The sequence below is a fragment of the Haliotis asinina genome, chromosome 6, assembly GCF_037392515.1.
Source record: "Haliotis asinina isolate JCU_RB_2024 chromosome 6, JCU_Hal_asi_v2, whole genome shotgun sequence".
Taxonomy (NCBI): domain Eukaryota; kingdom Metazoa; phylum Mollusca; class Gastropoda; order Lepetellida; family Haliotidae; genus Haliotis; species Haliotis asinina.
Genome location: NC_090285.1, coordinates 34,359,403 through 34,383,117, shown reverse-complemented (window position 1 = coordinate 34,383,117; position 23,715 = coordinate 34,359,403). Strand labels below are relative to the sequence as shown.

Sequence of the window (23,715 nt, the reverse complement as noted above, 5' to 3'; positions counted from 1 at the left end):
CTAAAAAGTTGGGCAAGCCGCATCCTCGATATTCCCAGGGTATACGTTCCGATGAAGCTCCACTACACCCTATGGTGGAGACTTATCGGAACGTAATACCCTGGAGATATCGAGGATGGGCAAGCCGGGTCCTCGATATTATCTAAGTATAAGCTTTGCAACCTATCGGTCTTTCACGGGAAAAGACTTGGTACACTCCTGGACAATTTATGCTTAAATATCAAAACACTCCCATACTATGTGGTTTCAAGGATAAATGGTATATGTAGCAAGCAATGGTAAGGGTATGGTACAGAGTGAGTACGTTCATCATCCGTAGATACTAGCTGTGACGTATGACGCTGTTATGCATAAATATGCACATATGGATTATATATTTACATAAATAAATATCTCCCTTGTTATGAAAATGCCATAATTTAGAAACAATTTTAAGAATATAATATGGCCTCTGATTCTACCAAGAGAGGAAATAATTTATATGAACGTGCATTCACTTAGTCTGGTAGTACCCACCGACAAAATCAGAGATCACAGCACAAGATTTCCATTTTCTCGCTTTTCTAACATTTCGTAAAGTTATGTCTGGCTCTAATTCCCAACATAAAAATTGCCAGGTTGTTTCTTTGGTGACATTATTCACAAGCAAATGGATTACACTTTACCGATTTACTCCAGCAAACTTGGCAACACATTTGCCTCCTTGTTATAGTTTGCTGTTTCCGACAAATGTGCAAAGGTTGTCTGTCTGGATTAGATAATTGGGGATAACGATTCAACTTGGTAACTGACTGGCGTTGCTTTTTAAAAATGTACCGAGTGGGTGAGTGAATGATGGTGAGGGTGACTGAGCGAGTGAGGGAGGTTTTAAATCACTTGTGAAAGTAATTCAACTTTTATCGCGAATGAAAAAATATAAGATATGACCATTTTGGTAACACGGTGTTAAAACAACTTCAGATCGAATTTATAGTCCTTAATAGGAGTAGATATCGCTGGCACGCGACACGCAGCCATCAGTGGTGTTGGTGATCGATACTTGACAAGAGTCCTCTGGAATACTATTGAGTATTGGTTACATTGGAATCTTATAATAAATCTATACATCCAACATGAATCTATATCTACACCGTCTACATGTGTATAAATGTCGGCGGCTGGGGGGCAAAACCACACATTTATGGTTTTAAGAAAGTGTGTGAGCAGAGGTGTTTTCGTAGACTGAACCAGTTCGTAGACGTGGTGATTTCATAGCCCAGACTGTTTCGTAGACGGTGATTTCGTAGAAGTGTATAAATAATTGAATAATTATTATTCTGAAAGCATATTAATTTTGATAAACCACTAGGCTTATATGTTGTGAATATTTTTTGTTTTGTTTTCCGCAAATAAGAAAACCATGAAGTGGTTAAACAGTTTTCACTGTTTACTCATTGAAGCCATTCGGTTGCACTTAGTTGTTGTGAATGTTAGGAACTAGTGAGTTGTTTTGACTGCGTTTTGTTAATTACTTTGGCGGTGACCCATCCACCTTCTCCAGTGCTACTTCTGGGCTTGTGTCTGTGTCGTTGAATGTTGATCAATTCTGTGGTAATAGGAAGTAGTGAGTTGTTTCGGTTGTGAAATAGTGTGTGTATATTCAAGTGTGTTGTTAATTATTTGTCGGTGACCATCACACTCTATCCTTCTTCTCCACTTCTACTTGTTTCCGTAGTTGAATGTTGATCATAGTTACCTATTGTGTAGTTTGGTATTTATTTCAGAAAACTCAGATATTAGTATATTATTTGCACGCCTCTCATCATGTTTTTTTAAACACCGATCATAATTACCTAATATATTGTTTTATTTCACCAAACTCAAACACTTTTCGTTTGCACTAATGTCAGAATTAATAATAATACCAAACTAACATTTACTAACGTCTACGAATCCACCGCTCAATTTGTCTACGAATCCACTGGATTTCCACGTCTACGAACCAGTCTGGTCTACGAATTCACTGCAAGCCGTATTCTATTCAGAAAATACGTTTCTCAAGCCGAAATGAACTCAATACTTACACAAAGTGGGAATTCTATCATCCATTTTTCAGTTACTCGAGCTTAGGTATGTGTGAAAAGCAGGCACACAGTAAACGCTAGCTGTTTGTTTTGAACTTGCTTAACTCGCCCAGTATGGATATGAATGTGAGAGTGAATGGTTTTCCTATTTATTAGAAAATATCAGATTGTCCACCTGTAAGGATTCATACCGTACAAATGAGTCACCCTTACCCTGCAGGTGACCCTCAATCCTATAGCAGGGACTTTCTGACAATAAAAAAAACATTGAAATTACAAAAGAAGAATCCAAATGGTTTATTGAAAGAAGAATGGAACAATGACTCGGAGTCATTTATCGTGATAAGAATTTCATGTGTCAACGAATGAGGTCTGTTGTACAGCTGTGGATGTTGCCACACTGCACCATCCTTGACCTACCGCTATCGTCCTTGACCTGTCCTATAGCCTGTCATGACCATGTCATTTCACATCATTATCAGGTTCAAGCTGCAGTTATCATTTCCAAATAAGCAAACTCGTTGGTGCCAGATATTATATTTCTTCCACAAACTTACCAAGAACTGACGTAAAGATCATGAAGTCCAACGGTTAGGGGAAATTGTGCGTGCGTGTGTGTGCGTGTGCGTGCGTGCAGTGCCAGACAGGCAATCCAGGTAGAGAGTACATGGATACTGAACCAGCCCAGGACCAATCACCGCAGAAAAATGAACCCATCTGAAATGCATTATGGTGCTTTCAGATCAATCCATCCTCACTGCTAGGTTAGCAAGTGGGAGATGCAAGTATGTTGAAAACAGCCAGTCCAGACAAAGATGTTGAATACCCTGTTCAACCCTCTTGTGCACACTGTGATTGGATGCATGATTCTCAATTGAAAGTCTTTATTATAAGCAGATCACACTTCTCTGTTCTTTGTAGGATCCGTTTTGCAATCTTTCGTGGATTCAGCCATATCATTAGACATGTGTTTCAATCAATGAGCCATCCCCATAGAGTTTCTTTCAGATAAAAAATATCAGCCAATTTAGACACGGAATCACAAAAAAATGATGACACCACACTGTAACATAATTTGTATGCTTGGTCCAGATGAGACAAACAATACATGGAAGATGAGGACAGCTAGTTTAGAATGTCACACAACATATTTATTTCTTAATTTACAAACACATCATGGCAACAACTACCAAGAATGCCGTGGATCATTTCAGGGATCCCAGGTGAATAATGTTCCCAGTCTGTTCCTTCAACATTTATCTACATAGTGTCTCTAATACATAAACTTCCATGGTCTGTCCTTGTAGCTAATTTCTCCAGCACGATACTTCTTCTCTCGTTCCCTCTGAAACAAAGGAATTGCAATATCAGAGAAAATGCTCCATATCAAGATTTCTGTTTGAAAAGGCAAACCATCAGTTAGAATTCCGTACTTACAATGAGAACTGGGATTTAAACAGGTACCCGGTGAGATAGGTCATGCAACTATTTATCCTCTAGCACCTGACAGGCACCTTGGGTTATCAGGGGTAATAATAATCATATTGAATCATGTTTGAGTGTATCCTTCCATGGTGCAAAATTCAGGACATTGCAAATGCCATTGTTATTAATATTTCTTAACGTCTCTCATTCATTCTGATTATTTTATACTGTTTCTTAACTCTGCCATTAATTCCACAATAAAGAGAGTGAGTGAATGAATTTAATTTTACACCACACACTGTAATATTCCAGCTATATATTGTGGTGGTCTGTAAATAATTGAGTTTGCACCAGGCAATCCAGTGATAAAAAGCATGAGCATCAATAGGTGCAATTGGGAATTGATGAGCATCAAATAAGTCAGCAAGCCTGACCACTTAATTCTGTTAGTTGCCTCTTGTGAGTGAGTGAGTGAGTGAGTGAGTGAGTGAGTGAGTGAGTGAGTGGCACACTGGCAATATTTCAGCCATATCGTGACAAGAACATTGAACTCTGAAATGGAATATACGTATATTATAAAAACCTGTCAACGAAGGACAATAAAACAACTAGAACATCACAATTAGATTTAAAACCAACGTGGGAAGTTAAAACTAATATCACTATTTGGACAATGCAGTATAATACAGGCTATAACAACAACAACAACAACAACAACACCAACGGAAGGTAGATCAGCACAATTGTCATTGTCAACCGACCAGAGTTACCTCCCCTACCCAAAGTCCATCAAGGCATAATACTGTTTACCAGCTATAAAAATAAAGCAATACCTCCAGATTGTATCCAAAGACAATGGCTACCAAACTAACAGCTGAGACATGATTTGACAAGACTGACAAAATGATTTGATAACACTGTGCCTGTCGTGTGAGCACTCATGTCATGAACATGTGAATTGCCGAACTGACATGGTCAAGTGAACTGTGGTTCAGCAAAGGTACACAATGATATGAATTTTACTTGGTTGGCAATTGTTCTGATGAGGAAACTAGATTTCTGAATATACAATATTGATCAATTCACAAACTTTCTGGGAATCAAGAGGCTGGATAAGCTGACTGCAGAGTAGATAGGAAAAACTAGATACCAAAGATATAACTCATTCTTGTAATGATTCATGACTCTCTATGCTGAGCAATATGGAGTGTAAGGTACTGCGCCTCCGACACTGGACATCTGTTCTTTATAGGAAATGAAGTAATTCACTACGGGTTCCAAGGAGCAAATGGACATCAACATCCCTTCAAGCAAAATGAACAGGTTGGGTCAATCAAGTGAACAGATTAATGACGCACAAGCTCATTGAAGACTTACTGTGCCCCTTTTTAAATTTGTCTATGCATTCTGTAGGTACTCCATTGTCAGTTTATAGAAAACTGTTAACATCTAATGTGTCACTGAGACACTGCAAGACAATCCTAGACACATGAACAGGTTTTTGGCATACATTGTCACTGCTAGGGTCTTAGAAGTGCTTTTGTTTAAAGCTTACACCTCAGTGTTCTTAAACTTGAACAGTCCTTGAAGTTCTACTTTTAAGTAAAATCATCAAAACATCCTCCTCTAAACTATCCCAAACTGATCCAACCATTACTGGCAGTTACCATAATACTATTTTGGATTAGAAACTCCTGTGTCTCAAGTGCTGTCACCATGGTTACCAAGACTCACAGGGAAAGGTAAGGCACTTGCACAAAACAATGTGAGCCTCAACACTCAGAATATATAGTTGAAAATTTAATATTTTTTAAAATGTTTTTCTTGATCTTTAGTTTACACAGAATACCTCTGTATTCCTGATATCAATGACCAGTAATGACACAGTTGTCCAGGACATGATGTAAATCATGACAGAACATATTTCTTTTTTGCTAGAGTGAGTGAGTGAGTTAAAATTTATCGTCACATCGGCAATATTTCGGCCATACAGTGACGAGAACAATTAATTTCATACATAATAAGTAATGGTAATTTGTATAAACCTGTCAGCGAAGGACAGTAAACCAACTAGATTATCACAGATTCTGATGTAAAACTAGCAACTAGATCTAAAAAAGTTTAATCATACAGTACAATACAAGGTAAAAGCAAGCTAAATATTGCCAACAACTGAAGGTAGATCACCACACTAAGGACCCTAGGGACTTACAGTGCATTTGCTTCCTGCATGGACTCTGGCTGGATTTACATCATTTACATCCCCTCAGTCGTTAGCAATTGAGACACATCTAGATATAACTTAAAACTACACATATTCTACGATAAGAAAAGTGAAACGTTTAAATTTACTTGGAATGTCCTGGGGCTTATGTACCCTCTCAGGAGGACAATAATTCTACAGTACTTTAACCCCCATCGAGGATACAGTCACTAACAATCTAAGTTACTCATTCAAACTTCCAAGCATAAAATATTGATATATTTACAAATCAGCCAACAAATCTAATTCTTTTAAAAATGAAAAAATTAAATGAGAACTTATGTTGCTAAAAAGATCGTTCATAGTACGTGATTTGAAATAATTATCCCTTGTGATGGAATATTCAACACAGCCAAGCAAGACATGCTTGACTGTAATTCTTTCATCACAAGGGATGCAAAATGGAGGATCCTCACCTTTCAATAAGTAGTTATGAGTGTATCTCGTATGGCCAATAGGACATCGTCGCATGATGACCTCTTCAAATCTGGACTGACAACCCAAGTAGGTGTAACCGATATATGGTTTTATTTCGTGTAATTTATTTATACCTACTTGGGTGTCCCACTTCTTCTGCATCAGATTACGGATGTAGGCTCTAATGCTGGCTTTATAATCAGTGTATGGAATAAGAAGTGGTGTCACAGATTTGTTAAGTGCTGCCTTAGCAGCAAGGTCGGCCATTGTGTTGCCAGAAATGCCTACGTGGCTGGGTAACCAACAAAAAACAATGTCGCATTGGTCAGTAGCAAGATCATTATAAAATTCAAAAATTTCTGTTAAAAGTGGAGAAGTTTTTGATAGCCTGAAGACAAGAAAGCGAGTCAGAATAAATAATATATTGTGTATGTTTTGGATGTCTTTGAATATATTTAAGAGCTGTTAATATGGCGTTTGCTTCAGCTGTAAAAATTGAGCTGTCATCTGGTAATCTAGAAGAGATTGTTCTGGATCCAATGACTGTGCCACCACCCATGGACCCATCTGTAAATAAGGATTTGTAATTGATATATTTGCTATTTAATTGACGATATTCCTGTTTATATTGTAATTCATTAGTTTCTGATTTTTTAAACTGTGTTAGAGTTAGGTCAACTTGTGGCCTAACCAACTGCCAAGGAGGAGAAGACAGAAACGCAAAGGAGCTATATTTTCCAGCTCAATCCCGGCAGCAAAAAGGAGATGGTTCATCTGCCTCAATGTAGAGTCAACGGGAGCAGTTCTAAAGGAACCAAGACAAAGTCTTAGACCTTGGTGATGGATAGAATCTAGCAGTCTAAGGTTGCTTTTGCAGGCTCCACCATATACAATGGAGCCATGATCAAGTTTGGAATGAATGAGTCATCTATATAGATGAAGGAGAGTAGTTTGATCCCCTCCCCACTTTGAATTGGAAACAACCTTTAACAAATCGAGTGGCTTCAGGCATATAGCTTTTAGTGACTTAATATGTGGCAGGAAGGTTAAATGTGAATCGAAAATAAGACCCATGAACTTGGCCTCCTTGACAACTTTGATGGGGTTGCCATTTAGATATAGTTCAGGATCTTTATGTGGTTTGTATTTACGGCAGAAATGGATACAATTTGTTTTGGATTTAGAAAATTTAAAGCCATTTTCAAGACACCATTTATTTATTTCGTTTAATCACAACTGCAGTTGCCGTTCAATAGTATGCATGTTTTTGCCACGGCAAGAAATGTTACAATCATCCACAAATAATGATCCATCGATTGAATCATGTAAAACATTTGACAAACTATTTATCTTTATACTAAACAGTGTAACAGACAATATACTGCCTTGTGGGACACACTGATCCTGATTGTAATGATCAGACAGGGTAGAACCCACACGGACTTGAAATTGCCTATCATTTAAAAAGTTGGATATAAATTGAGGCAAACGGCCCCGTAATCCAAAATCATGTAAATCTTTTAAAATACCATGTTTCCATGTGGTGTCGTATGCCTTTTCTAGATCGAAAAAGATCGACACTGAACTATGAACTGTTTATGAACTATGGCATTTTTAACAAAAGATTCAAGATGCACTAAATGATCAATGGTACTACGGTTTTTACGGAAACCACATTGTATATCAGTTAGAAGATTATTGGTTTCCAGGTACCAAACGAGCCGATTATTGATCATACGTTCCATGGTTTGGCAAACACAGCTAGTAAGTGAAATTGGTCTATAGTTTGAAGGATCAGTATGATCATGTCCAGGTTTAGGGATAGGGATAATTATAGCATTACGCCATGAAGTAGGAAATTTTCCAAATGTCCAAATATCATCAAAAATATGTAACAGAGTTTCTAGACATGATTTTGGTAAATGCTTCTGGTGCTGATAATGTATGTTATCAGCTCCTGAAGCAGTATCATGAGCCTGGTCAAGAGCGGTATAAAGCTCGAGTATGGAAAAGGTTTAATTGTAATCTTCCCCATTATCGGAACTAAAATTATTAGCTTTCTTTTCTTGTTGTAGTTGGTATTTTTGGAACTTAGGTTCATAATTTGACGAGGAAGAATGTTTTGCTAAAGTTTCACCAAGTTTATTTGCAATGTCGGGTTTACTAGTTAACAACTGGTTTTCATCTTTAAGATGGTGAATGCTAGATTTGGAGCCCTTACCTTTGATTTTTTGGATCATGTTCCAGACTTTAGACATTGGCGTACGCGAATTAATGTTCGATACATAATTTTGCCAGGATTGGCGTTTACTTTGCTTAAAAGTATGCCGTGCTTCAGCATTTAAAATTTTAAATTTATTTAAATTATGCAACATGGGGTGTCGATGGAAATAGTGTTCTGCCTTTTTCCAATCCTTTCTGGCCTGTTTGCAATTATTGTTGCACCATGGTTTCCGAATATGTGGAATAGCAGAGGACTGTGGTATACATTCGCCAGCAATGACATTCATTTCATCAGAAAAACATTGTATAGCATAAGGAATATTGATAAAAAGTTCAGGTTTAAGCTTGTCTGCACACAACATTTCATATAAAGCCCAGTTAGCCTTTTTGAAGTTCCATCTGGATGATGAAGAAATAGTGTTGGAAAATGGTCACTACCACAGAGGTCATCATGGACTGACCATTCAAATTCATTTAATAGGTTTGGGTCTGTAACTGAAATATCGAGGGCTGAATATGTTCCTGTGCTGGGATGTAAATACGTGTTTGAACCGTCATTATAAATGCACAAATCATTATTTAAAATAAAATCTTTCAGTATTGTGCCTTTATTGTTTGTAGCTGAACCACCCCAGAGCGGGTTGTGGCCATTTAGATCACCCATAATAATGCAGGGTTTAGGAAGTAGATCATTCGGTTGAAGAGCGGAAGAGGGTGGCATATATAGAGAACATAATGTGAAAGTAACGTGCAATGTAAGCCGCACTGCAACAGCTTGGAGATTAGTTCTGAGCGTAACAGGCCTGTGAATAACATTCTGCTTAACAAGGATGGAAGATCCTCCAGTTGCTCTCATACCTGGAGGTGAAAAAGAGTGATAGGCACTGAAATGACGCAGGTCAAAAACATCAGACTATGTCTCCTGTAGACAGATTGCTGATGGTGTAAAATCTTGCACTAAAAGCTGTAAATCATTGAAATTAGTCCGCAGTCCCCTGCAATTCCACTGAATTAAGGATGTGTTAGTCATTTAAGGGGCAGTAACAGGTGACAATCCTGCTTTCTTTTTGGGCGAGTGACCATACCTCCATATCCATGTCCTCAAGCAACCCATATCTGTTATGGAGTTGCACGATATCTTTCAGGGCCTTTGGCATGCGATCCGATTGAATTTGTTGTTTTTTAGTATCCACTTTGGTGGATTTAGATGGCTTAATCTTTGATTCAGTCTGAGTCAATGATGACGATTCTCTGTGTTTGCTTGATGTATGATTTGAACTATTATCTGAATGTAACGTACTAGGTACCACTGCAGAAACATTTGTTGGGTGTTCTGACGTTATCCAAGTAAGATCTGTTTGGCAAGGAACTGATGCCGTTACCTTTTTTGCTACAGCAGCATAAGAAGGACGACTGATGGTTTCAGATGTGAGTAAACGTGCTTGTTTTCAGGCCTCAGCATAGCTGATTCTTTTCTCACACTTCAGTTTCTGAAAAGTTGCCTCATGTTTAAACACTGAGCATTCCTTGGATGAAGCCATGTGGTCGCCATCACAATGCAAACACTTGATTTTGTTGGTGCATGTTTTATCACCATGATCACATTCACCACACCTGTAGCAAGTGAGCTTATTCCTGCAAGAACTTTGCCCATGACCAAACTTCTGACAATTAACGCAGCATGTTGGTCGGGGGATGAAAAGTTCCACACGCATATTAAAACATCCTACTTTAATAGAACTAGGTAGCACTGGAGAATCAAAAGTTAACAGATATGTGTTTGATGGAAACACACGGTCATCTTTTCGAAAGGTGAAACGTTTTGCCTCGATGACACCTTGACATCTGAGTATGGACACAATATCTTCAATTGATTCATTGGCAAGGCTTCGGTCTCTATCACATATCAGACCTTTTGAAAAATTTAAGGTCTTGTGGGCAGAGCAGGTAATCGGAATATCAGCCAATCTTGTTGAAGTCATGAGATTAATTGCTTGAGACTCCCTAGCACATTCCACCAAAAGTTCTCCTGAACGCAGTTTTGTCACATCTTTTAAATCTCCAGCTTTACCTTGAAGTCCTTTTTCCAAAAGAAATGGTGGATATGAAGTAAGGGTACGTTCACCCTTAGCTTCAATAACTAGAAAACGAGGCCAAGTATCCCTTTCAGAATAAAGTAATTTGGTAACTATTTCATCATCAGAGGAATCGAGTTGTGAATCTGAGTCAAACAATTGCCGCTTTGTTTTTTTTGGATTTAGTTTTCCCATGGTTATATGAATTGTGGTTCAGCATTCCTGCTCCCTGCCCGCCACGGAGCGCCAACAAGGGCGATGCCACATGTAAGCGGTATTCCAGCATACTGACACCAAAATGATACAGGAATGTTATACTCCAGTTGAACCAAAGGATCAACCAGATTGGCCCAAGAGCCACCGCCTTCTGGCATAGGACTCTAGGCAATAGTAAAGGTAACAGGTTATTGATGACATTCATTGAAAGCATCTCATAATTTTGATACTACGCAATTTCAGAATGAATGTGTCCATGCTCAGCGCACGGCATGACCAGCCGATTGATAGAATTGGGCCGATTCTACCACCTGTCTTGGTGAAGTAAGGGCCGAAGTGGTGTGTTGAGCAAAAGGAACATGTTCCAGACTCCCAGTGCCCTCAACCACCAGGATCCCGTCCTCCACCGACACGGGACACAACCCACGGCAAACAGGTTGTCCAATTTAGTCGCCTCTTATGACAAGCAATAGGGTGTTGTGGACACATTCTGTCCCGGGTCCACACGGGATTATTTGCTAGATGACACAGACAATGTTTAAAAACAAACACAAAGATGCCTCTTATCTACTACAATTAACCAGACATTGTGTCGCATACATTTATTTATTGCATTTCTGTCAATATCAGGACTGAAATTCAGCTGGGTTTTAGCTCAGGATATGGACTTTTATGAAGTCATCTTGGACAAATTTTGAGTGAGTGAATGAAAGGGTATGGATTTAGCACTAATCCAGAACCACAAACAGGGACACCAAAAATGGGCTTTGCATGCTGTACCCATGTGCGGAATCAAACTTGCGTCTTTAACCAGCAGGCTTCCCCACTGCTCCTATAATTTTATGAGATACTACTACACGAAAATAATTTGTTCAAAATACTGTTAAATAGGAGGTAAAAATGTGTAGTTTCAGAGAGAGTCTGAGGTTAAACCACTAAATGTGAGTCTAAGAAGAGCATCAAGGTGTCCACTCACCCTTCCTGAAATAGTCAGATATGACAAAAGGGCTACTGGAAATACTACAAAGGCAAAGCCCTGCCACACAGTCTTGGGAGAAGCCTTGAAATAATCAGCCTGTGATGCCCTCATTGACATGAACCTCTGGATGGCAGGATCGAACTGAAACATAATTACAATCAATATCATTTTTGCTGACTGACTTTCTCCAGTTTAGGTTAAATCAAATGCTGTACAAAGTGGCCTTTATACAACAATCCACTTATCAGTATGAAAATACAGTGAATGAGGTTGATTAAACAGTGTAAGTAAACTTATCCTCAGTACTTTTCTTTACACTCCACTACTGAGTCTAACAAAACCTTACAGGAGGTCGCATCAGGTATCCTTTAAGATTGACCAATCAGAACACAGCTTACCAAATCACAAAAATGCACATTTGCACATACCTTTTAAAATTTATCTCAAAAGGTTCGTACCCGAATGATTCAGAATGCTATTTCACGTATGCTTGCTTCTGGGTGATGCACACAGCGTTCGTACAACCATGACATCGGTGAGAAAACAGTTGCAGAAAATAGTGTTTTGGCTATATTCAAGGATGTTATCTTGCGGAAATAACAGCTAATGGTAACCATGTCAACAGAAACCCGTAAACGTATAAACTGCAGGTCAAATAACTGTGTTTTAAGCAGATTTTTGTTTGTGGAGAGATCTGTGTCAGTGACCTGAATATTTTCAAAGCCCCTCCGATCCCTAAATAGTAGCCATTGTCTGATTGGTTAAATCTAATTAACAGTCTGGCTGTTGACTGGAGGGTCATTGATCGCTCAAAGGTTACCTGACGTGACCTTCTACTAGGTTTTGTTAGACTCCGTGGTGGAGTGTAACTAAATACACTGAAACTAAGTTGTACTTAGACTGGTTGATTAAATATCTTACCAGTTCCAACATAAAGCTTTGAGGAAACATGATAAACATGTAATCTGTTGTGTTTGTCCTGTTTTGTCATCTTGTTTACTGTCGACAGACACAGAAGCGTTATAGTCAGACACTGTGTGAAATTTATCTGAATATGAACATGATGAAGCTTCATTGAACATTTGTGCCCCCCTCTCCCCTTCAAATGAGGATAAATCTGCACTTACATATCTTGTAATGTAAACCTAAACAACATTTAGGCAGATCTAAATTACAGTGTTTGCCCAAGGCATATAAATTTAGGCATCATCCTGACCATATGGTGCCAAGAAAGGGAGTGTCACGACAAACACTGCAAACTAGCAACAAGGAAATAAGGAGATGATATGAAATAACCTATGAAAAGTTGCATTAGCATTGGTCATGTCATAAGAAACAATTGATAATGAGATCAAATGGTCTGGCTCACACTTGGATGACAAAGTTGGTTGGGGGTTGCAATTGGGTATGAAAATATGTATTTACCTATACATAACTAGGATACTGCTCAGCATGGCGTCAATTTGATTAAACAATACAAACATTTTGTGACAAAACAAACTCAAATGATATTGCTTCAGCTTTGTTATGCAGGGCTTTTGAAATATGGGACATTGGAAGTATTTTTAGATTATGTGTAATGAAACGCTTCCTCTAGAAGTTACCGTCACTGAGACATATCAACAGAAAATATTTCAGAATATTTGAGACTGAGTGTTCTGTCTCTCAGTACAGTAGCGACAGTAGTGTAGTGGTACCATAACCAGGTCAGCTTTACACACTGCTGCTGGGCCCCTACTTGTCTTTGTCTATCACGTTTCACTCTGTCGCTGATTACTATGCGCGAAAGTGTTTCCGACGAAATATTTACACATTGCTAGTTGAGGGTGCTGAAGGTCATAGTATTCATACAAAGATACAAACCATAAATCCTCCATTGTTTGCTCCTTGGTTGGGGTTTGTGACTTTCTTTTGAAATTCCGCTTTTAATGCAGCCCGCATCTTTGCTCTTTCTTGCGCTGCCTTCAATTCATCTGCACTAACATCGAAAACTTTCCAAGGATCCCACGGTCGTTTCGGCGCCGCCATGTTGTTTGTAACCGGAAATGTGTTTGAAATCCGGGCAAGCTATATCGATAGACCGGATCAGTTAATCCGGAGGGAACCATAATAATGCTTTGGGGGAAATGATCTTGCAATCTTGAAATAGTGCAAACATTAATGGTATTTAATTAAATAATAGTGCTCTTGGGAGATCACATCAAAAGACAGTGTATACAAAACACCTGCGACATAAATAGCTTGTTTTAAAGGAGATTGTTTCGTTTGCGTTATGTTCGACACTGTCGGCTTAAATTTATCAACTGCCGTGAGTAAAGTAGACTGCAAAAAGGCTCCTCCTTGAAGTAATACCAGCCCTTAATAAAAAACAATAAACAAACATTCAAAAGAAAACCCTCGCTTTGGTATCACATGTGCAATTTTACTTACAACGTGAAGAATTAACTGACAGTAATCATTCAGTTTCAATCTTCTCATCATTGGATCAAATGGGAATGGGTGTCGACTTCCAGGGCCGAACAACCCATCTCTCTCCCCCTCCCCTCACAAACACGCACGCACGCACGCACGCACACACGCACACCACCTGAAAGGTCGTGGATCCGAATATGAGATTGTATAATATTCCACAGTCATGCGTTTACTGACACTTTACGTGACAGCGCAGTCCTACTCGCGATGGATATATTACACTAATATGAAGATTTTCCAAATATGCAATGTATCTGTAGCCGTTTGGAACTACAAAGAGACACTTTGGTGCTCCAGTAATGATCATTAAGATTTGCGTATGGTTACCATTTCTTGAAAGGTAAGTTTTGTCACTACTGAAACGCACACTACTTCTGGTTTGTTTCTATGCTTAAATGTGTGCGAACCGATCGTAGTGCCATCGCGTATCAATTATCGCGATATTTCGTGATGCAGCTACAAGCTGGTCCACGACCGTCTAGCACCGATATATAGCCTACAGAGAACAGCAAATATTCGGATCTAATTCTTGATTATACAACCATACTTGTCACACTGAATATCCACAATCAGGAGCGCTGGGGTAGCCTAGTGTTTTAGACGTTCACGCTGAAGAATCGGGTTCGATTTCCAACATGAGTGTAATACGTGAAGCCCATTAATGGTGTTCCCCGCCCCGATGTTACTGGAATGTAGCTAAAAGCGACGTAAAATCAAACTCACTCACTCACCCACTTAATGTTGAACAGCATCATTCAGATTTCCACTGACCAAGGGCACTCGCCCTCAACACCACTTTAACAGTTTTGCTAAAATGCAAAACGTTTTCCTTTACCTTTAAGTGAGCTGATGTAACCGAGTGTAATGTTTTGTACTATATTGTAGTAAATGAATCATTCGTGTTTCTATCTTTAACCTTTTTAAAAATATTTTTGCTGCAAATATTCACCAAACGAACCAACACTCAATGTGAGTGAGTATGGTTTTACGCCGCTTTTAGGGATATTACAGCAATGTCACATGAGCTGCATTGATGACAAAGTAAATGAGCTTTCACACTTTAGAGATTTCAACTGATCATAGAATGGCTCCGCTAGAGATAGAGCAGGTCTTTGACTGGCAGAGCCAGCTATCTGGCTACCAGGAACCCACGTGGCGAATTCTTGTATTTTTCATGTGTTACGATAAGATACTACAAGAATGTGTAAAAAATAGCCACCACCCTGTTCCGTGAGTGTGGCCCTGGTGTTGAGTGAGGAGTGGAGTGTAGATGCAAAGGTACCTCTGTTTAACGCTTAAAGTGAGTACAAACGTGTGTTGAACAAGCTATTTATGTATGTTATGACATATTAATTACAATATACGAGACGTTCTGGTGTAGACTCGTGAAGGACCGAGTTAGAATTGATCTTCAGCAATGTTAGATTGTGAGAGGAGACTAACGGGATCGGGTGGTCAGACTTGGTATACATACGTCATGGCATTCAAACTGATCATGTTGTTGATCACTGGATTATCTGGTCTACAGAGGAGCATTACGATGCTACCATCGTTGTCCATAAAGCGGAACACAGCACATTAAGTGATAGACAAGTGATTATATCCATAGGTATTACATAGGTGTTACATAATGAATGTAAGGAATATGTCAAACTGTGTCAAGAATTCATGGCGCGACTGAAATCTGATAAAGAATATCAAATTAAATACACTGGTACTAATTGGTACCACGGAACGACAATACTTCGAATGACTCACGTGCCAGTGTGCACTTAAAAGGACCATAAAATAGGTTGCTCCTCTGCCGGACAAACTGAAAGAATCATTCGCAATATTCAAGCACGCACGGACACACGCACACATATAGTTAGATCCATGAAACCTTCACGACCACTTCCGATGGACCTCGCACAGGCAACGTCCTTTAATTAAGCCACATATTTTCTTTCCAGAAAATGGAGTGGACACTGGTCTATATAACTTTGGCTTTGTCAGTAGTTAGTGTCTACGGTTACACGACAGTGACAATCCACCCTCAGTGGCTGGCACAGGGAGGTAGTGCTCGCTACGACAGCAATAAGTGGAACAAGCACAATGGCCTGGATCAGGAATACCTCATTCCCAAATGTCGGGACCTTCGGACTGACGCTGGACGCTGGAATGATAATGACCTTCATAATGATAATCATCGCCTCTTCGAAGATGTGAGACAATGTTTGACTTCTTTCTAGATACTACAAATTTAGCTGTCACAAAGAATGTTCAATGAGACAGTTGATCACAGCTCAAAATCAGTCGACGGTGAATGTAATAGCGGACTCAATGCGTGCAACTAACATGTGAATATTACAAGAAAAGACTCATTAACACAGAGACCATCATCCAAAGTTCCGATTTCAGCAATAAAAATAGGAAAGATGAGTCCAGATATTTCTTCGTGCCCAAACCCCTTTATCTGCATAAGATCAATCGCCGTTCAGCGGCTCTTCAGGTGTTCAGTGAAAACTAAGCGTCGTCACATGAGACACTTAACGGTGGTATCTATGTCGTCACATGAGACACATAACGGTGGTATCTATGGCGCCATCATGCATTTGTATCATGTGTGTGTTGCTATGTCTAACAGGGTGGTTAAATGGAAGCATAGGGCAACATATGTCAATTAACTCACATGCTAATTATGCCTTGAAATTTACTATAATTGTCTTTTCAATCTCATTGAAACTACATGATATCATCTATACTGCGTGCACTAATTTCGAAATGAAATATAAACTTTCAAATCTAAAGAGACATCACGTTTCTCTTCTCACTGAATGCTTCCCCGAATGAATTAATACAACTCTAATTCAGTGGCCTGAGGACCCAAACCGAAGAGGCTACCCAGATCCTAACTACCTGAAGAATGCCACCAAACAAAAGGAGCTGTTTTCCGTATATCTAGCTAACATCAACAGTGGTTATGAGAACGACATGATCATGATGGCGGAAGGTAAGGCAGCCACAGAGAAAACAATGATTAACATAGTGGAATTTCAAAATATGATACACAACGTGTTATAGAACTCTTTGGGATTGTTGACAATGGATAGTGGATCCGTACTGGTGGACGTTTCAATTCTTCAGATTGGCATTTATATAATACACAATCGACATGTTCTGTGGCCTGATTCTGCAGTTCTTCATTTCATTGTAGTCATGAGGTACCAGGATACCGGGTATTGCAACACAGTTTCATTAGATATTTAGTTCAGAACATCAAATTATTTCTTGTCACTGTCTTGTTTACTGACTATTAAATTCCTGATGTATGGATAAAGCAGAAATGGTCTCATTAAAACATTCAGTATGATTGTCGTTGTTGGAATCATTTGCGAATTTCAACTGACTCGACGCACACTTGTGATATGTATATTTCATTTATTACTCAAATTTGATATGGTGCTCACGTAGAGAGTAAAAAACGTTATAAAAAACTTGTCTTGTCTTGTCCTTTCCATGTACAGATCATTTTATACGTGTTTCCCATGTTTCTTACAGCTTTGTTTTACCCGAGTTGGATGAACCAATCCGAACACGCAGGTCAGTTCCCAAACAATGTCGATGCTGTTGCAGAATTCATGATGTTAATGGTGCAAGGGCTTTACGATTTCACTGACGGACGGATCCCACCCTACATTGAACCCATGAATGAACCGGATCCCGAATCTAACATCTTGAATTTAACAATTGCTGCTCTATTTCACAAATTAGTTGCACAAAAACTCCATGCAAGATTTAACATCAAAGTTGCTGGTCCTACACTTGACGGTTTCGCCAGAAATTCGGATAGAAATAACTTTACCGACTGGAAAGCAGTGGTTAATTTCATGGACATCACACTAGACTATTTAGACGTATTTTCCTTTCATTCGTACAACTCTCTTAGCGTTTCTGGAAAATCACACAAGTTAAAGGGGATGAATGAAGCACGACTGGTAGCATTTGTCGACCTGGTTGAAAGTTATGCCTATCAAAAGACAGGGAAGCTTTTACCGATTCTCATCAGCGAATATGGTCGTGGCATTGTGGAAGGAATAAGCCCATCTGCTCCGTCGGGTATAGTAGATTTTGCAACAATTTACCACTCAAATGCCCATCGATTCACTCAGCTGGGTCTCCGGGAATACATTGACAGATCGGTTGTGTTTCTGTTAGCGTATATTGAATATCCATATTACAGCTGGTCACTTTTCACTCCCCAAGGACAACCGAAAGGAGTCACTGATGTCTTCAAGTTTTGGTACAAATTCACCTCTGACTACTCTTTTATCAGAACTACAAGTCAGTATGATGGAGAGGAAAGAACTGTTTCGCCGTTAGCAATGTCAAGTTCAATGAATAATGAAACGGTCATTCTCTTGCATAGCTATTCTCAGACCTCAGAGGCTGTCAAGCTTAACTTTGAAGGCGACTGGATCAAACCAACCATAGGAGAAGCTACCTGTATCACCATCAAGGACAACTGGTATCCAGTTATGACCTTCAATGAAACATTTGACATCCAGAAGACCAAAGGAATTCTAGAACTTCCACCAGAGGCTACATGTCATTTTACATTTAAGACCCACTCAGATCAACTACCTAGAGTTACATCTAACGAAACGACATACTATGGAGCTGATATACTCATACCAGTCAAGGGCAATATGGCCATGGCAGTAATTTCTCTACCAAAAGGCCAGTATGACAGTGCAAGATTGAGAGTTTCAGCCAGTTGGTCGATAAATGAAACAAATAGTATATCATATCTTACCTTTAACGACCACCGCCTAGACTCTTTTTATCAGCTGTATGATGCCAACATGATTGGAAGCACCACCTACTGGGAGGTTTGGGAATTTGCACTTCCTACCTCTTTGTTTGCCACTGGGGCTAACCAGGTACAGGTTTACTTCTCAAACAACATGACAAGTGGACACGTTTCTTCGGTTGCTCTTGTCACAGCTAAGGTCGTTCCTTCTGATTAAATGTCACGATGACTGTAACATTTCTGACAAAACCCTACATCTTGACATCATTATTAAACATTTAATTTCAACGGTAATTGTTTGTTATGTTAGATTACATTGGCGTCTTTCAAGTTTTGTCCTGAGCCTGAATTAGTCCTTAGCCAGGACACCATGCATTACTACCTGAGGGAGTGAGCTTAGTTTTATGCCGCACTCATAAGTTTTATGCCGACCCAAACTGTCGCGGCTACCCAGTATCCTCAGTTACCTGGCATGCAGACAGACATTACAATGATTAACATATTGCAGTTGGTTTACTATATGAGAGGATCGATGCAGTCATACGGAAACGATTGGGGACGTTTACACCTTCCGCTCTTGTCACCGAATAAATGCATAATTCACTCACACTGCAACTTGAAACGTTTTCAGTTTCATTGTAGATACACTAGGCTAGACTAGGATACAGCTTTGCGCTTGAAATATATTTTAGGAGATCAAATCAAACCTAGATTTCCAAAGATGTTTAAAACTCCATATTTTGGGACCACGTCAAACTCACAGGCACGGACGATCATAATTCAAAATGTGTTCACTAATTACGATTCATGATCAAAACGAATCATATTAATCAATTTCTTTTTCGAGACCAACAGTTTATTTGCACGTGATGATGTGCTTTTGACAAAACAGTGACGATAATGCTAACTAGGAAATTATTAGCCTCAAGACAAAATTCGAAATCTTTACAAGTACGCAAAGCTACATCACTTTCAATTCATTCAAGACAAGAAATGTATATGTGTTTGTATTTTTATCATGCGGGTTGTTTTGCCCGAGCTAGTTACACAGAGAAAGTGGATCATCGGATAGAAACAATTCTACATTCTGGCAAACAGTGTAAATTTCATGGACACCACTTTAGACCAATTATGCGTTGATTTCCTTTCATTCGTACAAGTCACTTATTACTTCAGGAAAATCCCACTATCTTACTGGTATGGATGAAGCAAGCACGACTGATAGCATTTGTTGACCTGGTTAAAAGTTATACCTACCAAAAGATAGGTGAACCTTGTGTGGGTGTGGATGTGGGTGTGGAGTGAGTGAGTGAGTGAGTTAAGTTTTATGCCGCATCCAGCAATATTCCAGGTATATTTATTTCGCCAGGACTTGTTACTACTCTCCTTAGCGCAGTCTCTAACTTGACTTTCGGAAGGATGACATGACAAAATGTAAATTTGTCACACGCAACGTAATACACTTTGCCGATGCTGATACCATTCGGTATGAACTTGCCGAATTAAAACTCCACTAAAAAAATTCCAATTAAACCTATCAAAACGCAATGAGAAAAGGTCCGCGAAATCGGAGTTCAAACGATTCACTGAACCAGTGGCCAATAGAAAGGCTTCGTTACCCTTGAGTGCACGCCTATCGACTGTGGGTCCGGTATCGCGGCTGCTTTGTTTCGACGGAGGTAAACCCAAGTACAAAATGCGCTTTTGGTTTGCGATTATACGCTTATAATTTTGTTCATTTGCGTTTTCTGAATCAGCAATGGATTTTAAACAGCATTTCATATATCATGAACTAGTGATAACTGTGATTTAATTAAGTTTGATTTTTTAGCTGCATGTGATCTTTTACATTTTCACAAAAGGGACGTATAACGCCTTAAGTTATCTCCGTGTGGAGTTAGGAGATAAACGTACTGTGTTGGGAAATTAGACGAATGTTATGCAGAATTGATAGTCTCTAAATTTAACTGACGAGTTCGGTTCCAAATGAAATTTAGAGACTATCAATTCTGCATAACATTCATCTAATTTCCCAACACAGTACGTTTATCTCCTAATTGATAGTCTCTAAATTTCATTTGGAACCGAACTCGTCAGTTAAATTTAGAGACTATCAATTCTGCATAACATTCGTCTAATTTCCCAACACAGTACGTTTATCTCCTAATTGATAGTCTCTAAATTTCATTTGGAACCGAACTCGTCAGTTAAATTTAGAGACTATCAATTCTGCATAACATTCGTCTAATTTCCCAACACAGTACGTTTATCTCCTAATTGATAGTCTCTAAATTTCATTTGGAACCGAACTCGTCAGTTAAATTTAGAGACTATCAATTCTGCATAACATTCGTCTAATTTCCCAACACAGTACGTTTATCTCCTAATTGATAGTCTCTAAATTTCATTTGGAACCGAACTCGTCAGTTAAATTTAGAGACTATCAATTCTGCATAACATTCGTCTAATTTCCCAACACAGTACGTTTATCTCCTAATTGATAGTCTCTAAATTTCATTTGGAACCGAACGCTACAGTTAAATCTATGCCCATAATAAAAATAATATGAAGACGAGATCATAGAGCTTCTGATGTGAGTGGAGAATAACCCTGTTGGACCTGGAGAATCTCGCTTGTTTATTTGTGATATTCACCCAAGAGACAAGAATTAAAGTGAAGGATTCCAATGGCCTGGTGTTACAGTCTTTGGTACAGGGAACCAGGTTATTGTGAGTGAGTGAGTGAGTGAGTTAATATTCAAAGTCATCTGCAATGATTGAGCCATATCGTGGCAAAGACAGGTTTGACATTGAAATTGAATAAATATGTATTATAAAATCCTGTCGTCAAAGGACAGTAAAACAACTGAAATTTCACAGGTACAGTTAAAACTAGTGTGGAAAACTAAGAGCACTATTTGGACAAACCAATGTAAAACAAGGTCTAAAAACCACCAAGGGCTTACTTCCAATAGGAGAGATGAGCTTATTCATATATGAAGATATGTTTAACCTTATCAAATTATATATAACATTAAAGTGAAAGTGATATTGTATATAATCATCCTGTATCGACGTTCAAACTCTGATTCTAAGGAAGAGAAACCTATTTTGTACTTCAGAAATATTTTGCATCCGGCATGTCAATCTCATGTCAGTTCAAGTAAAAATATTAATTGCCCAACAGAATTGAGAACCAAACATTTTAAAAGACAACGATGTGAATTTTGAGACGTTCATAACTAAGATTTAACCTGTGATTCTTCAAAGGCATTTAGAAGTTGGCATAGTAATACAGGACAAATTTTATGGATAGCAACTTCTTGGGTTTATTTTCACGACGTTTCGGGGCTTATCCTAGCCCCCTCATCAGGTTGAGCTGAACTGAACAGTAAGGCTAACTGTTGACACTGTAAAATTTCTCCTGTATTAAGATTTAACCATTAACATTTTGGTGGTGTATTCTACAGATGAAAAGTATAGCAGTTAAATTACTCCACATGGCTGAGCTCATATGCTCTGGCCAATTTTTGCAAGACAGCTACAAAGAAGCACATTGAATATTGTGACCAGACGGAATAATGAACTGACATTAAACAAAGTATAAAGTTTTTGCGTCTACCCATCACAATGGATGACACACTCACTACTGCGAGAGTGCCATACTATGACCGGCCTAAACTAGCAAAAACGTGAAGCTTAAAGAACTATGTAGAACTGTGTTATCTTCCAAACGGATACAAGGACCTTCAAGTCTTGTAAACCTTGCAGGAATAATATTTTGAAAACAACATATGCAGTTTTTATAAAGGGAGATAATGCTATTGGAAAATGGGACAACCACCTGTTAGAAATCCTTCATGTCAGCCAAGATACGATAAGAAGATATCGTAACAATATATATAACTGTTTCAAATTGTAACCCAGTTGGCTAGAGTTTTCCGAACCTTGTGAGAAGGGATTTTGTTGCTTCTAGGTGACTCTATATAACGTTTAATGTGAGTATAAAGAACAGTATTGTCATAGGAAATTCGGCACATATTCAAGAGTATCAGGGATGTAAAGAATGATAAGCTCAATTAACTATCCGACCTCTTCGCGAGTCACTCCCAAGTGAATAGAAATAAGAATAAAATGCTAAGAGTTCTTTGGTTATTTGGACCAAAGTGTCTTTGTCCTCAAACATGTGAGTGGCTAATGTTTTATTTTTAATGAATTATCACTGGTCGCGTTCCGATGTATAAATAAATAGTTTTTTCATCCATTTTCTTGACTTGCTGGAAGCACTGTCAGGACATTTTCTGTACATAGAGGATATCATAGTGCCCATGTCATTTTATGTTTACCACATGAGTGTCTAAACTTTGGTAGCGAGAGTGACGGTTACACCACTATTTAGGCACGAGTGTCGTCAAGATAGTATGATGTAGGCTGGGATATAATATTCTGTCTATTACCAAATTCGTCTAAATGAGGAAAATGTTCCTAAATCTACTCTCAAACATATACCGTCGTCGTATGTACAACGCAAAGTCACAGAAGAAACGTGACGTCAGAGCATTGTTCATGACGTCACGTCACACAATTTTGATGTTTTTATCTACAAACAGTCTGTCATGGCATTGCATCTCTGTCGTATGGCTTTCTCTGGGTTTTTCCTTCACGGAAGCTATGGGATGAGTCGTATGCATAAGCTAGTTACTGGCCTGGTATTATTGCAGCCTGCTTTGAACAAAAGACAATTACAATTAATATCATTAAACTAAACAATAGCTTTTCAGTTCACAGAAA

At 38.8% G+C, this 23,715-nt stretch overlaps 2 protein-coding genes across 2 annotated transcripts; one reads left to right on the top strand and one right to left on the bottom strand.

The window, feature by feature from the left end:
- Positions 1-3,192: 3,192 nt before the first annotated feature.
- On the bottom strand, positions 3,193-13,708 carry LOC137286416 (NADH dehydrogenase [ubiquinone] 1 beta subcomplex subunit 4-like). Its single transcript, XM_067818270.1, has 3 exons — positions 13,525-13,708; positions 11,659-11,802; positions 3,193-3,408 (listed from the first exon to the last, which is right to left on the bottom strand). The coding sequence occupies exons 1-3, from the start codon at positions 13,687-13,689 to the stop codon at positions 3,337-3,339; spliced, it is 381 nt and encodes a 126-aa protein (XP_067674371.1). The 5' UTR covers positions 13,690-13,708; the 3' UTR covers positions 3,193-3,336.
- A 2,380-nt stretch (positions 13,709-16,088) lies between these two features.
- On the top strand, positions 16,089-19,142 carry LOC137287371 (beta-porphyranase A-like). The gene is made up of 3 exons (XM_067819630.1): positions 16,089-16,337; positions 16,987-17,125; positions 17,674-19,142. Exons 1-3 carry the CDS (start codon positions 16,089-16,091, stop codon positions 19,140-19,142), a joined length of 1,857 nt encoding a protein of 618 aa, XP_067675731.1.
- The last annotated feature ends 4,573 nt before the right edge of the window (positions 19,143-23,715 follow it).

Coding starts and splice junctions, on each gene's coding strand:
- LOC137286416 (XM_067818270.1), bottom strand. CDS start 13,689: ATGGCGGCGCCGAAACGACCGTGGGATCCTTGGAAAGTTTTCGATGTT. Junction 11,803..13,524: donor CAAACAATGGAGGATTTATG/GTTTGTATCTTT, acceptor ATTATGTTTCAG/TTCGATCCTGCCATCCAGAG. Junction 3,409..11,658: donor ATCTGACTATTTCAGGAAGG/GTGAGTGGACAC, acceptor CCTTTGTTTCAG/AGGGAACGAGAGAAGAAGTA.
- LOC137287371 (XM_067819630.1), top strand. CDS start 16,089: ATGGAGTGGACACTGGTCTATATAACTTTGGCTTTGTCAGTAGTTAGT. Junction 16,338..16,986: donor ATCATCGCCTCTTCGAAGAT/GTGAGACAATGT, acceptor ACTCTAATTCAG/TGGCCTGAGGACCCAAACCG. Junction 17,126..17,673: donor CATGATCATGATGGCGGAAG/GTAAGGCAGCCA, acceptor TGTTTCTTACAG/CTTTGTTTTACCCGAGTTGG.